General features: G+C 37.8%; 2 protein-coding genes across 2 annotated transcripts; one reads left to right on the top strand and one right to left on the bottom strand.

Annotated features, from left to right (window-relative positions):
- Positions 1–2,399: 2,399 nt before the first annotated feature.
- On the bottom strand, positions 2,400–5,345 carry LOC144534622 (uncharacterized). Its single transcript, XM_078276632.1, has 2 exons — positions 5,316–5,345; positions 2,400–4,946 (listed from the first exon to the last, which is right to left on the bottom strand). The coding sequence occupies exons 1-2, from the start codon at positions 5,343–5,345 to the stop codon at positions 2,415–2,417; spliced, it is 2,562 nt and encodes an 853-aa protein (XP_078132758.1). The 3' UTR covers positions 2,400–2,414.
- A 21-nt stretch (positions 5,346–5,366) lies between these two features.
- Positions 5,367–9,017, top strand: LOC144534005 (uncharacterized). Its single transcript, XM_078275599.1, has 7 exons — positions 5,367–6,163; positions 6,269–6,333; positions 6,499–6,677; positions 7,094–7,362; positions 7,878–7,939; positions 8,033–8,181; positions 8,306–9,017. The coding sequence occupies exons 1-7, from the start codon at positions 5,606–5,608 to the stop codon at positions 8,392–8,394; spliced, it is 1,371 nt and encodes a 456-aa protein (XP_078131725.1). The 5' UTR covers positions 5,367–5,605; the 3' UTR covers positions 8,395–9,017.
- The last annotated feature ends 7,158 nt before the right edge of the window (positions 9,018–16,175 follow it).

Raw genomic sequence — 16,175 nt, 5'->3', positions numbered from 1 at the left:
GATTTCTTACAGGTTGAGTCATTGTTTCCCGTAACACGCTAGCATTCTGCTAATGAATGCTGATTGGTCAGTGAAGGACTGATTACGATTGGAGATCCCGCTTCACGGCAAAACATTAGCAAACCTCTTTCTAGCACGTGTATTGACAGAGAGAGCCTTACCTGTCAGCTGTGTTGTCGATGCCTCGAGAGAAAAAAGGAAGCGACTCAGAGCTTGCCGTGAAGCAGTATCTCTGGCCGTATATGCGTATGACGTCATTGACATTTTAAAAGGCTTTTTAGAACAAAAAAGCCACTTTAAAAAAATCGAACACCCAGCAGTGTGTATTTTCTTAGCCTCCCCTTTCGAATGCAACATTCAAATTACTAGACAAAAAAATATATCCTGAGAAAAGTGGATTTTGAGGGGTATAGCTCCATAGAGTCCCATTCATTCTGTACTCGCCTATACGGATCAAGAGTAGAACTGCAACCAGTTCAGAACCAGGAAGTAACGAGAGAGTGGAACTTCTTCTCTTAGAAATTCTTTGGTGGTAGATTTGGGAAGGGAGTGGAACATCAAAGGACTGTTAGAGACAGGAGATAAACAAATACAAGTTAAAAGGGTTTTGTTTAATTATTTAAATGAAACAGGTTTAATTTCCAGAATATAATATATTATTTAATTTTTTTTAGTTTAGTTAGGGTACATGTAAACACACTGTTATTCTTTTTCTGATCTATGGCATCATTAATTAAAAACTCAATGTACCTCTGACAAAAGCGTGTCAAGGTGTACAACTTACCATCAACCAGAACTATAAAACAATATTTTGCTGTCTTTTCTACTGGAACACTGAGAAAAAAAAACGTTAGACAAAACAACAGAGAAAAAAAACATTTAACATCCCCTGGAATCCCCAGCAGAATGTTGTTTTTAGTTTGGGAAACATTGGGTGCTCGAGCATAGACCACTGCATTTACTGCTTCAAAGTCCTGAGCAAAAACAAAACTTCAACATTTAGAATAAGATGATTCTCCTTATTTATCTTTACTGAGAAAATAGGTGTACGTATGCTACACGAGAATCTAAACATGGAACAATAACTCCATCCGTCAATAAGGAGTTAAAAAACCCGGTCGGATCCTGTCGATTGCTTCCTGTTTTAGCATGTACTGATGTTTCTGGGACCTGTAGTCCGAACGCGACTTGATGACTACAGGTTGACAATTTTTAATCAATCCACATCACATTTGTGTGTTTGCCCAGAGATGACGCTGTACCTGAGACAAAAAGTGGTGAAACATCAGTAAATAAAATGTCTTTTTGTTTTTTACCGTGCAAATATGTGTCTGTTGTATGCATAGGTTCACTCAATATGTAAATACTGCGAATACAAGGCATACGCTGTTGTACGGGTTTTCTATAATCTCCTGTCGATGGAGAAAAATAAACACTATTTATCAGCAGTGTCAGTCCAGTCAGTCAATTTTACAAGTAGTCACAACTGTCCTGAGTCTGTCTCCTCTTCTGTTGGAGACAAAGAAACATGAATGTGAGCTTATGAGTTAGGAATTCTGAAAAATTCCTGTTCCTGACGCCAGATTGTAGTGGAAGTTTTTCTCGTTAGCAGCAGGAGTGCGTATCATAAACACCAGATGAAACAAATAAGGACGATTTGAGAATTAAACCAAAGTTTAGTCTTTGAGTATTTATTTACATTTGCAAATGCAGAGAAAACAGTTTCACAAGTACCACGGCACATTCTTAAAGGGTCTTCTGCTGAACCAAAGTTCAGCACATCTTTATAGTAGAAACTCAGTTAAACACCCCTCTCCAAGATATCTTTAGCAGGCCAACAGTTGAAAATACACCATTTTACAACCTTCCCTTCTGCTCCTGTTCCTAACTTTAGCCTAAACACCTGTTCATCTCAGAAGACAGAAAGAGACACAGTTCAAATGTTATGGCCCTTTTCACTCTTATCTGCTAAAAGTAAAACAGTATGAGTTACTGAGGTCCTTTAACAAAAAATAGCTTCAACTAGGCTCAAGGTTTACAATGCCAACTGTTTCTCTTTGGAGTCTGTGTGGAAACAAGAATTATGTGTATTTTGTGTTTGCGTCGCGCCATGTGCTTTGCCCGCTGTGAATCGTGTCTATTTGCGTCTTTTCATTGTCTTTGTTTGTAATAATGCTGCACACTGCACAAAATGCGGCCATTGGTCCCCAGCAATATACCTGCCAAATGTGAAGTGCCTTTTTAATGTCACTGTCCAATAAAGGTAGAAATGCCGAAAAAGTAATTTATGTCAAATTTTGCAGGTTCAAGAGCAGACACAATGGACTTTGGACCAATATTATCAATGTTGCTAACAGTAGGTAAGTGATGATTATTACAATATGAAGTGAAGGTGTTCCCTGTACTCTGACACGTTACACTTTGAAACATTTCTCATTCTGTTCTTCACAAATAGTGGCCATTGTGCTTGTTACTACAACTTGTGCACAAACTGACACATTAACAACTGAAGCATCAACAACAAATGGTGTGTCAACGACAATAACTGGTGCATCTACAGCAACTGAAGGTTCAACAACTGGTGTTATAACAACTGGTGCATCAACTACAACTGAAGGTTTAACAACAACAGGTGGATCAACTGCAGCAACTGAAGGGTCTACAACAACTGGTGCATCAACAACAACTGGAGAATCAACAACAACAGGAGGTTTAACTACAACTGGAGGGTCCACAGAAACAACAGCTGGTGTTTCATCAACAACTGGTGTGTCAACTACAACTGAAGGTTTAACAACAGCAGGTGGATCAACTGCAACAACTGCAGGGTCTACAACAAATGGTGCATCAACAACTGGAGGTTCAACAACAACAACAACAACTGGTGAATCAACAACAACTGTAGGTTCAGCAACAACTGGGGGACCAACTACAACCGGTGTGTCAGCGACAACTGGAGGTTCAACAACAGCAACTGTTGGGTCAACTACAACTGAAGGTTCAACTACAACTGGCTTGTCAACAACTGATGCATCAACTACAACTGGGGATTCAATAACAACAGGTGGAGGTTCAACAACAACAGAAGGCTCCACCACAACTGATGGATCAACTACAACTGGTGGGTCAACAATTGGTGTGTCAACTACAACCGAAGGTTCAACAACAACAGGTGAATCAACAACTGATGCATCAACTACAACTGGGGATTCAATAACAACAGGTGGAGGTTCAACAACTGGAGAATCCACAACAACTGGAGGCTCAACTACAAATGGAGGGTCCACAGCTACAACAACAGCTGGTTTATCATCATCAACTAGCGGTCCAACAACAAGTGGATCAACCTTAACTGGAGTTTCAACTACAACTGGAGATTCAACAACATCAAGTGGATCAACGGCAACAACTGCAGGGACTGCAACACCTACAACTGAAGGTTCAACAACAACAGGTGGATCAACTATAACTGGAGATTCCACAACAATAGGTGGCTCAACAACAACTGGATATCCAATGACAACAAGTGGAGGTTCAACTATTGAAGAATCCACAACTGGCAGTTCAACTCCAACTGCAGGGTCAACAATAACAGCATCAACAACTGATGTTTCATCAACAACTATTGTTACAACAACTGGTGCATCAACTACAACTGAAGGTTTAACAACAACAGGTGGATCAACTGCAACAACTGCAGGGTCTACAACAACTGGTGCATCAACAACAACTGGAGAATCAACAACAACAGGAGGTTTAACTACAACTGGAGGGTCCACAGAAACAACAACAGCTGGTGTATCAACAACTGAAGGTTTAACAACAACAGGTGGATCAACTGCAACAACTGCAGGGTCTACAACAACTGGTGCATCAACAACAACTGGAGAATCAACAACAACAGGAGGTTTAACTACAACTGGAGGGTCCACAGAAACAACAGCTGGTGTTTCATCAACAACTGGTGTGTCAACTACAACTGAAGGTTTAACAACAGCAGGTGGATCAACTGCAACAACTGCAGGGTCTACAACAAATGGTGCATCAACAACTGGAGGTTCAACAACAACAACAACAACTGGTGAATCAACAACAACTGTAGGTTCAGCAACAACTGGGGGACCAACTACAACCGGTGTGTCAGCGACAACTGGAGGTTCAACAACAGCAACTGTTGGGTCAACTACAACTGAAGGTTCAACTACAACTGGCTTGTCAACAACTGATGCATCAACTACAACTGGGGATTCAATAACAACAGGTGGCGGTTCAACAACTAGAGAATCCACAACTGGAGGCTCGACTACAAATGGAGGATCCACAGCTACAACAACAGCTGGTTTATCATCATCAACTGGAGGTCCAACAACAACAAGTGGATCAACTTCAACTGGAGTTTCAACTATAACTGGAGATTCAACAACATCAAGTGGATCAACGGCAACAACTGCAGGGTCTACAACAGTTACAACTGAAGTTTCAACAACAATAGGTGGATCAACTACAGCTGGAGATTCCACAACGATAGGTAGATCAACAACAACAACAACAACAACAACTGTATATATAACAACTACAACAACTGGAGGTTCAACTACTGACAGATCCACAACTGGCAGTTCAACTCCAACTGGAGAGTCAAAAATAACAGCAACAACAACTGGTGTTTCATCAACAACTGGCGTTATAACAACTAGTGTGTCAACTACAACTGGAGAATCAACAACAGGAGGTTCACCTACAACTGGAAGGTCCACAGCAACAACAACAGTTGGTGTATCATCAATAACTGGAGGTCCAACAACAACAAGTGGATTAACTTCAACTGGTGATTCAACAACAACTGGAGGGTTAACAACAACTGGTGTTTTTAACAACTGGAGTATCAACAACAACAGGTGGATCCACAACAACTGAAGGTTTAACAACAACTGGGCATTCAACACCTACTGGATCAGCACAACTGGAGGTCCAACAACAGATGGATCCACACCAACTAGTGCTTCAACAACAACCGGTGTGTCAACGACAACAACTGGAGGTTCAACAACAGGTGGAATCACAACAACTGGAGGTTCAACAACAATAACTGGGGGTTCAACAACAGGTGGATTCACAACAACTGGAGGTTCAACAACAACAAGTGGATCAACTGCTACTGGAAGTTCAACTACAACTGGGCATTCAACAACTAGTGGAACAACTGCTGAGCATCAACTGGGTTTTAACAGCTGGAGTATCAGCAACAGGTGGATCCACGACAACTGGTCAGCAACTAGAGCATCCACACACTGGAAGCTCAACTGGAGGCCCACATCAGATGGATCCGCAGCTAGTGTCAACATATAGCTGTGTCCGATCAGCTACTGGAGGTTCAACGACAACAACTGGAGGTTCAACAACAGGTGGAATCACAACAACTGGAGGTTCAACAACAATAACTGGGGGTTCAACAACAGGTGGATTCACAACAACTGGAGGTTCAACAACAACAAGTGGATCAACTGCTACTGGAAGTTCAACTACAACTGGGCATTCAACAACTAGTGGAACAACTACAAGTGGAGGATCAACAACAACTGGAGGTTCAACAACTGGTGGATCCATGACAACTGGTGCATTAACTACAACTGGAAGTTTAACAATAACTGCAGGTTCAACAACAACAACTGGTGGATCAACAACTGGTGGGTCAACAACTGGTGCTTCAACTACAACCGGTGTGTCAACGACAACAACTGGAGGTTCATCAACAACTGGGAGTTCAACAAATAGAGAATCCACAACAACTGGAGGTTCAACTACAACTGCATTACCTTTAACTGGAAGGTCAACAACAACAACTGGTGGAACCACGACAACAACTGTAAGTTCCACAACAACTGGTGGACCGACGACAACCAGTGAGTCAAAAACTGGTGTTTCAACAACAACTGGAGGTACAACAACAACAACAACCGGTGGTTCAACAACAACAACAACAACAACAGGTGGATCAACAACAACTGCTACTACCACCACTACTACTACTACCACTACTACTACTGCAGCTCCTCCACCAGTTGTGGTTCTTTCAGCAGTCTTTGTAGTACCATTTGTAGAAGAACTCACCAATAAAAGCAGCATACAATTTAAGAATCTTGAGGCAGAAGTTGTAGCAGTGGTTAGTACTTATTCTTATTATTTGTCTGTGTATTACTTTTGCAATTTTTCATTTAATTAAGAGAATACTGTATTTTTAGTTTGTTTATACTTTTTATTTCCCCAGTATAATTCCATCTACAGTAAGAGATTTGGCCGTCTTTTCATCCGCACCTTCGTCATACAGTTTAGGTAACATTTTATAAATTTTGAGAGCCAACTGAATTTGCTTTACTTTCTGGGTTGTGATCATCAATATTATATTTTTTAATATTTACAAAAAATTGAATAATTACAAACATGCATATGTTATCAGTGTCAATATCATTTAATGAACATATGTGCTTTTTGATGCAGCCCAGCCAGAACACGAATAGATAATACTGTAGCAGAGGTCGGGATTGAGTTCAATCAAACTGCTTCACCTTCAGAAATCCCAAATGCTGATGTTGTAGCAAAAACCTTAGTAGAGGCTGTCTCTAACCCCAACAATACCTTCAACCTCACTGTTGACACCACATCCATCACAATAATTCGTAAGTAAACACTAGCCCTACATTTCACTCCAGTAGTTGTTAGAGCAAGGACATATAACCATTGTTATTTGTCATTTATTTATCACTGTCTGTGTGTATATGTGTATTTTTAGTTTTAGTTTTGGGGAACCAGAGTAAACTGCTTAGTGTGTGTTATTCAATGATCTGACATACTCCACAATTTCATTGAAAAGAACCACCCTAGTTGTAGTTTCATATTCTAGTACCATTAAATTATAATTTTTTTCATTGGCAATACCATTTTAAATTTGTTTTGCCAAAGAGCATACACAATCATAATAACCATGAAGTCCACTTTGACAAACATTAACTAGACTACAGTGATGTGTATGTTTGTTTAAAAGAAGGCCATCTGGCTACCATAATTTATTTTTCCTTTTTTTTTTTTTTTACAGACATAAATATATCAAATTCAACAACTGCAGCCCCCACTTTAAATACTACAGCTGTAATCCCAGGTGCTGCAAATACAACTACAAATACAATGATCTCAACTACAACACCCTCAACTACAACTTCAACTGCTGCAACTATAATTACAACTACTGAGGCAGTCACAATAAAGCTATTGACTTTCAGATCTGCTGGAGAAACATTTACAATTGACTTGCTGAATCCATCAACTGCAGCATTTACAAGTCGAGCATCAATAATAAAGTCAACAGTAAGTCACTCTCTTAGTAAAGCTGAGAAAAATCTATGCATCTTAATTAATTTGAAATATCTGACTAAATATTTAATTAATTATAATTATAATTTTACAGAATCTGCAATATGCCATCTTTTCTTTTAATATGTATGTTTATCCTACTTCTTTAACAAAAAAATATTTGAATTTCACTTACAGTTGTCACAAAGTACATTTCCCATCAGAATGCGCTGAAGCAAGACTATATAAATAAAATCCATCCAATTTTTAATTATACATATTTAAAAGATAATTAAATTATTTTAATTTAAAATAGCCCTGTGCAAACACATTACATATATATACTGTATATGAATCATTCTTCTATATACATTAAATAGAACATAAATGATGATGAAAGAATTAATAAGTGTTTTAAACTTTTTTTACCAAATGAAATACCATAATTAAATCAAGGCATAAGTGAAGAAACACAAGCCAATAAAATAAATGTACTTACAAATGTTTTTTTATTTTTTTTATTTCTGCAGCTTGAACCTTTCTACCAAAAAGCATTTTCTTCATTCCGCTTCTTGACGGTGATTTCATTCAGGTAATTTGTTCATGCTATGGTGATAGAATCTTAAGAGTATTAGTCATAAATTCATACAAATAAAACAATATTCTTTGGTCATTCCTTTTGCAGTAGTGGATCAATCATCAACAACTTGGCCCTTACATTTTCATCCACATCCATTCCTAATGACACTCAGATTGGAAATGTTTTGGTAAGGGCAGCTTCAACCATAACAGCTTTCAACGTTGACACCACCTCCATTTCTGTGAATGGCACACGTAAGCAATTTTAAATGCTACCTTATCAAAAATAAATATTTAGTTCATAAAGAAATATTCCAGATTTGATTTTTATTTATTAAAGTGATGCCTTTCAATGGATTTCCTTTTTCAACATTTACAGAAGTTTCAAGTGGAGTAAGCCACAAGATCAGTCTCATCACTGCATCCTTCCTTGTAATACTGTCATGGCTACTGTCAAGCCAGCAATAGTGCAGCGGTTATGCCCATGTAAAATACCATTAAGAAAAAGACTTCTATTACTGATATAAAAAGGACTTTGCTCCCATTAAAAATTCAAGAGGACTTCTGATGATCACAATATTTGGCTTGGAAAGAACTTCCAGATATTACACACATTGATAACGGATGTTGGTTGCAATGGCACATCAATTCAACATTGACAGGACAGACCATTACTGGAACTTTTCCTTATTTCTCTGTTTGACGTCCCAGAAAGCCCATCCATAAGAGAGACAACTTTAAGCACTTGGCCCACTGAAGAAAATAGTCATCACTGTAATGAATGGCTTAAAAATGAGAGTAACATGACAGTTGAAACCTTGTATATCAGACACACCATTACACACCACGTAAACTGTTCACTATGTTTAAATTGTTGTGCTATGATAACATGATGTAGAAAAAATAACATTTAAATTGAACACAATGCCCTGTATGATTATCCAGTCACTTTTCTTATTTAAAGGCATTTATACTATCATACATATGTGTATTCTGTGAGCTTACCTGTATTTTTGTACAACTTGAGTAAAAAATTGGTCTTTGTGATGATCAGGATACACTAATAATAAAAAACTGTCTATTCTATGTCACTAAGTTTTTATCATTTACAGTGAATACAAAAGTGTATCACATTATATTGAAGATGCTTCCATTAAATGCACTGAAGATATGTACAGACAATCAAACCCTGCCTTATTATTTCCCAAAACTTACTTTCACAATTAGCTTTTCTGAATAGAGTAAGTGATTCAGGTTTGCTCAGGGAGAACATAGCAGCACAGTTTTCCAGTGGCTATGGGTCTTGAAGAACAGTTGCCATTAAATTCTGGAAAGACATGTTGATGTAGATAAATGCAGTTAAGTCATTCAATCCATTATTAAATGAAAACATTGATATGTGCAGCTGTGAATTAAATTAAAGGCCTCACTAGCAGTGATATTGATGTGTGGGCATCAGTGGGGTTATCAGTGAGGTTATCAGTAAATCCAGCAGCTGGTCAGAGGTAAGTAAAAAGCTGAAGAAAATTCTCTTTTCAGACCTTACTGTATTGTAGAATAATTCAAACAAAACTGTTCCAACAACTGTAGTTCATACCTCTGAATGCATAGGGTCAGGTAAAAAAAAAGTATGAAATCATTATTTCTCCAAAATGCCTGTAGTATACCGGGACAAATAACAGAGCTAACTCAGGTGTAGCATCACAACCAATATTGAGAAATGATTTGTTTTATGATTCACCATGTAGTTTAAAACAATTCTGAGTGTGAAATATATTCAGATCGTTGAGGAATTTGGCTTTTAAATGAAGTCTTTAAGAGCTGCTCAGTTAATAGCATTCTCTTTGCTCTTACTCTAACTCAGTCAGATAAATAGTGAAGGTTGTGTTAATCATTACTGCCTTGTCAGAACAATGTCTTATTGTCTAATAATGTCTATTATACATACACTGTGCTTATTTGTGTGTATTTCTATTATCATTCATATTTGTATTCTGAGAGCTTACCTTTTTGTATATTTTTGTCAGAAATACTAAGTCTTCCTTATTATCAGAAAACAAACATGAGAAATAAAACAATCTTTCTGTGCTATAACATTTATATCATAATCTATGACCCTCTATCGTCACCTTTAGTGGGTGATAAATCACAGCATATTGAAGATCAATTGTTTCCATTAAAGGCATTGAAGATATGTACACAAACTATCAAACCCTGTCTCATCATCTCATCATCCCACAAAATCTTATATATATAGTAGCTATTCTCAACCGCAATCAATTAATCAATTGGCTAATCTAATGATTGTATTGACTCACAACAATTTTGAAAATCAGTAAATTGTTAAATCCTTGTTTAAGCAAAAAATTGCCAAACTTTTAGTGATTCCAGCTTCCCAAGTGTGAATATTTGCTGGATTTCTCTGTTTTCTATGATACTGAACTGAATATCATTGGGTTTGGACTGTTGGTCAAACAAAAAATGGCAAAAGAAACAAGGAATTTGAACATGTCACTTTGGGCTCTGGTAACTTGTGATGGACATTTGCTTTAGATTTAAAAAGAATCAGTCAACATAAAGAAAAATCTAATTGATCAGTAATAATTAATAATAATTGGTATTTGCAGCCAATATTCTGAATGTGTAGCATTAGCACCTTTATGAACCTCAAAGAAAAGTAAACATCTAATCAATGAGCCACTGTTAGACCTTACCTGAGACAGTACGGCTCCCAACTGGTTTTCCTCCAGTCTGCTGTCCTGATAAACTATATGATGGTGTTTCCTGCAGGTAATACAAAGATAGGTTGGTATATGATGGGGACACAGTAACCTTTCCTAATGAAGACTATGGTAGGCTATTTTAAAATCTATTAATGTAAAAATATGGCAATGCATAGAAACATTATTCTAATCTACCGGTGAACAATATCAAAAACTATTTTTTAATCAATTTATGAAGTTACCTGCCTGAGGTGGCATCAGGAATTTGTTATTTTGTTACATTTTGGTTTATCTTAAAAAAAATGTGTATCCATCTTCTTTTTTTGGTGTGCACCTTTGTCTACAACATACCGTAGATGGGGACTCGAGTCTGAGACTCGGACTTCGGAGTCGCACTTGAGTTGCACAAACAGCTGACTTCAGACTTGACTCGGACTCGACCCAATAGACGTAGACTTGACTCGGTCTCGAGCTTCGAGACTCGTCAACAACCTGTTTTCATGCAATTATTGCTTTTTAAATCTAAATGTATTCATGTATTTCTATTTTCTTTTATTGGCGCATATACATTGGGGAAACGTATGACGAGCAGCATGTCCCCTGCCCTTTGCCATAATGTGCAACGTAGCGCATGCGTTATGCCTTATAAATGTGCGCGCACTCATATAAAAAAAAAAATGCATTGACTATGGCGACACCAAGTCCTCCCGGAGTTTTGCATTTTGTCATTAGTTTTGCTTTCAATAACTTCGTAAACAGTGGCAGTAAGCGAACAGCTACATGCAAGGTGTGTGGCAGCAAGATAAATGATGCCGGATCAACGTCGAACTTCATCAGGCATCTCAAAACTCACCCAGATAGGTCAGTCACTTGCTAATGTGAAAGAGACGTTACGTTTAGCATATATCGTCACAGGTAACAAGCTAACCATCGCAAAGTGTTGTACTAATACTGCTTTTTAGTTAGTAGTTGCTCCGGCTCAGACATCCATGGCGCACAGGAGGCGGGACGCACGGATCCTAATTTATTAACGTATTCTAATCATTGGGTCGTATAGGCCTAGCTTACGAAAACTGACTGGTTATGATTAAAATAGTTTAAAGGAGACAAATGTCATTTTTAGGTTCATACATGTATTTGGGGTGTTTACTATCACATGTTTACATGATTTAATGTTCATAAACACATTGTTTTTATTATAGCCTACTGTCTGTCTGAATAGCTGGGGCCTTTCCCTATTCCCAGTTTGTGCATCCCAGATGCCTCTCCTCGCATCTTAGTCCCGTCCACAGAAGATTCGAGCGGAGGAGTATAAATATAATACATAATATATAATAAAATAAATGATTAGGGGAACATTCATATCATTGGGGGAGATGTTTTTGGGCATCCCTTCATAAAGAATTGACCTGAAAAAATACTAATTTAACTGATACATATTGTGGTAATAGACTAATCTGATTTCTTTTCACACTTTGCAAAATATATAATATATAAAACGTATATATTATAATAAACTTGTGTCTTCTATGAATTAGAAAAAGGCATTTGTTAACTGTTCTTTTATTGCATTTACACAAAAATATTCTGGATGGATACTAAAGATTTTATATAGACTTTGTTTTAAAAGTAAACTGTTGGTTTTATTAATGGTGAAATTCCACATAGGAAAACGTGTACGCAAGTATACCCACATTCATCAACAGTGGGAGCCATCACACCAAATGTGAGTCATGACCTATGCAGTCTATGGTCATGACATACAGTAAACTATCTGCTCCAGAATCAAAGTTGTAGTTTGTGACATAATGTGAAATGGACAACTGCTTTTCATAGGACACAGTGTTTCCTCTATGTTGATAGCATAGTGGCGGTCCGCCACGGTAAAATTTTCAGCGCCATGGTATCAGAAATAGGACAGATGCACAACAGGGTTTCCGCTATGTACACCGCGCACCACCGCTCCTTCAGCTGTTTATGAAAAGTCATGAACTCAAGCGAACTGTCATCCGCTCTCTCTCCCCGTAGGGTGAGCAGAGCAACTGCAACAGTGACAGGACGTAATCACTCGCGAAGTTATAGCAACCAAATAAACAACAGGGCGAGTACTACTTCACTCAATAAGTGATTAACAGCGACGAAAGCCGCGACATGAAAGCCGCACTCACGCCCGTGAAATATGACAGCTACAGTTTATTGGAAAATAGCATTGTGGACACTGAAGTTGATGAATTTACTGTTTATTGGACCCCAGATGAGACAAGAAGCTAACGTTAGCCACGCTGCTGTGACGGCCCCTCTGCCTCTGACTCGCCGCTGCAGGAGACTGTGTGTATTCCTCCGACACGCTGTAGTAACGTTACTGATTTAAAACCGTTTTCCAGGTTAGTGGGGGTGCATACCGCTCAAAACCAACATGAAAAATGTAGCTAGTAATGTTCACTCAGCGTTTTGTTTTGTTGTTAAACTGTGTGTAAAATGAGCGGTGACGTTAAATCACCCTACGGGTTGTCTAGCCTATTTTCTGGATGGTTTCAAGGTAACGGACGTAGCTTACATTAGCAGATAAGCCCGTACTCTGACGTCCAACACCCCCTGCAGAGCACACATTCTGAAGGGTCACAGATTTCGGTGTAACACAGGAAAAGCCTGTTTTTTGTTTTTTATATATATATATATATATATATATATATATATATATACTTCATTGCAATGTTCTTTCACCCCATTCCAGACAATCGTTAACACTTCTGAGTCCATTGCACATTTCCTTTTTATACATGTAGAAAGAAATTAATATCTATAAGTAATAATTGCAAAACGCTAAAACAAAACCGGAAGAAAAAAAAAATAGAAAAGGAAAAGCCTGTGTTAGTGTATCCAGCCAGGTAAAGGGTAGCAGGAGATTTCTTTATATAGGCCTAATTGTATTTTAATTTTATTTTAGAAGTTATCTGCTGTAGTTATGGCTGATACTGGGGCAGGGCCATCACAGAAAAGAAGGAAATTAAACGAAGAACAACTAAAAGCTAAAAGGGAAAGTGACAGAGGACTTGCGAAACCCGAGTCAATCTCGGTCGGGCTTTTAACAGATGGAGACAATTAGGGGGTTGTAAATTATTCAAAATTGACCCTGAATTGGCCATCAGGTATGTAATATGTCTAGTACTCAATGCAAAACTAGTAACTAAAGCTGTCAGATTAAATGTAGTGGAGTAAAAAGTACATTTCCCTCTGAAATTTAGTGGAGTAGAAGTAGAAAGTGGCATGAAAAGACTCAAGTAAAGTACCTCAACCATGGACTTAAGTACTAAGTGTGTACAGTATCAAAGGATTTATATATGTCTATGAATAGAATGTAGCTGTTGTCTGTTGTGTAATCCTTATAGTCAATCAAATCTAAAATTAAACAAATATTGTTACTGATGTGCCTTCCTTGCATAAATCTAGACTGGCAGTCATCTATAATTGTGTCTAGACACACGCCTTGAGTCTTTGTGCAAAGATGTGAAAGAATCATTTTGTATCATTATTAATTAGGGTTATATGTCTCCAGTTATCAAGCACAAGTTTGTCTTTATTAGGTTTAGGGATCAAGGTTTTAGGGATCGAGCCTTCTTAGTGTTTTAAAAATAGCTATTTTGAAGCTATCATAAAAGTGCCCCTACCACTCCCATTCAAAAGGCCATTTGACCGAAAAACGAGAATACAGTAAATCTTAAAAGTGACGCTTCGTCCTAATTATGTTTTTAAACGAAGGTTTGACTCGGGTACATTCACAAAAAGACCCTAGGTTGCATTTTGGCAAGAGTTACACTTTAAATTAGATTATTGAAAGAAAATTTAAATTATTAAATTGCACATGCGTGATTCAATACTTTTAGGAGTTAAGTGTGCTTATGGCCCAGGGAAAAAAACTGTTATTTAGTGTGGTGATTCGTACTTTGATGAATCTGTTGCGTCTGCCAGAGAGCAACAGGTCAAACAGGAAGTGTCTGATTTAGAAGAGTCCTTTAAAATGTTTTTTAGCTTTGCTAAGGCCGCGAGAGCTGAAGATGTCTACCAGGGAAGGCAGAGGGCAGCTGGTGATTTTCTGTGTCGTGTTGATGACCCTCTGAAGAGCTCTTCTGTCTGATGCTGAGCAGCCGGCGTACCACACTGAGATGCAGTGCGCCAGTACACTCTCGATGGAAGAAGGCCACCAGCAGCTTTTTTCCCAGCCTGTTTTTCCTGAGCATTGTCAGAAAGTGTAGTCACTGCTGTGCCTTCTTGACAACCTTTTAGTCAGCATCATTAAACCTGGAGCAAACAATGTGGCTACGGCCTAGCTAGAGTATATAGGAAGCTGACTGACCCATAATGGGCAAGTGTCAATTTAAGCAAAAGCTTCGATAAACTTGAATAAATTTCACATTGGTTGAACCATCGAAACATTTAATGCCACTTATCCGAGTCCAGGTTGTGTTCATTTAATTAATTTTATCATTAAGAATTATTCTTATATACTGCTGAAAAGTATTGAAAAAGTGTAATATGTCAAACAATTTAGGCTATTTCTTGCCTACTGGTTTTCCATCATTCTTTGGCCAGTATAATCATAAAAAACATTATTTAAGTTAATTGTGTGTGGTATTAAAAAAGGTCTTACAAAAGTCTTACATCTAACATGGTGAACTCTGCAGAAACCCTGTAAAAGCACTGACAGTTTACTTGTCTTAATTAAAGGGGTGATAGAATGCAAAACCGATTTTACCTTGTCATAGTTGAATAACGACAGTTTGGTGGGTAAATAGGACATACATAGAACCTTACTGTCACACTAATCAAACCTCTTTCAACGTTCATATAGGTAGAATGAATCAGCAACCGGTTTCACAGGAAACGAGCAGGGAGTGTGCCATTTAGGCCTACACTGAGCCAAGAAACTGACAAATTGCTTAAATTCTGTATCTGGTGATTTGGTTTTGTTCATCACTGAGGTGTCACAGCATTTCTGACTGTCACCTATGAGTCACATCATTAGCCTTTCTTCTGTTCCAATATAAAGGCCCTAATAGATGCGGACTGTCACAGAAGGTGAACGTTTTGGCAATACAACAGATGTATACTGGACTGAATTAAAAGACATTGAAAACGTTTTAAACATTGAAAGCAGATAGAAAGGGGGAATATATAACGTTTCATCTTAAATCTGTTGGGTAAGTACATTTTTAAGTCTATATGTAATGTTATCAGGAGATGTCTCTCACTTATAACCTAAAAGTGGGATTGGTGTGATAGTGAATTGTGTGTTCAGGAAGCAGTTTAATCCTTTTTTTGTGAAGTTTCAGTCAGCATCATCAGACCTGGAGCAAACACTGTTGATACAGCTAGCTACAGTAGATAAGCTGATTGACTCATTATGGGCAAGTGCCAATTTAAGCAAAAGCTTCAAACTTGAAAATGTAATAAATTCAGCATTTTACATTGGTTATTCCACCCATCCATTTTAGGCCACTTATCCAAGTCCAGGTTGAATTTAATTAA

Source organism: Sander vitreus, chromosome 19, assembly GCF_031162955.1.
Source record: "Sander vitreus isolate 19-12246 chromosome 19, sanVit1, whole genome shotgun sequence".
Lineage (NCBI taxonomy): Eukaryota > Metazoa > Chordata > Actinopteri > Perciformes > Percidae > Sander > Sander vitreus.
Note: the sequence above shows the minus strand (reverse complement) of the source record. Positions and strands in the feature narration are given on the sequence as shown.

Excerpts from the sequence above, each read along its gene's own strand:
- LOC144534622 (XM_078276632.1), bottom strand. The coding sequence starts at position 5,345 with ATGTTGACACTAGCTGCGGATCCATCTGAT. Across the intron at positions 4,947-5,315 it reads TAGCTGCGGATCCATCTGAT|GTGTTGAATGCCCAGTTGTT; the intron begins GTGGGCCTCCAG and ends CTGATCCAGTAG.
- LOC144534005 (XM_078275599.1), top strand. The coding sequence starts at position 5,606 with ATGACAACTGGTGCATTAACTACAACTGGAAGTTTAACAATAACTGCA. Across the intron at positions 6,678-7,093 it reads CACATCCATCACAATAATTC|ACATAAATATATCAAATTCA; the intron begins GTAAGTAAACAC and ends TTTTTTTTACAG. Across the intron at positions 7,363-7,877 it reads CATCAATAATAAAGTCAACA|CTTGAACCTTTCTACCAAAA; the intron begins GTAAGTCACTCT and ends TTATTTCTGCAG.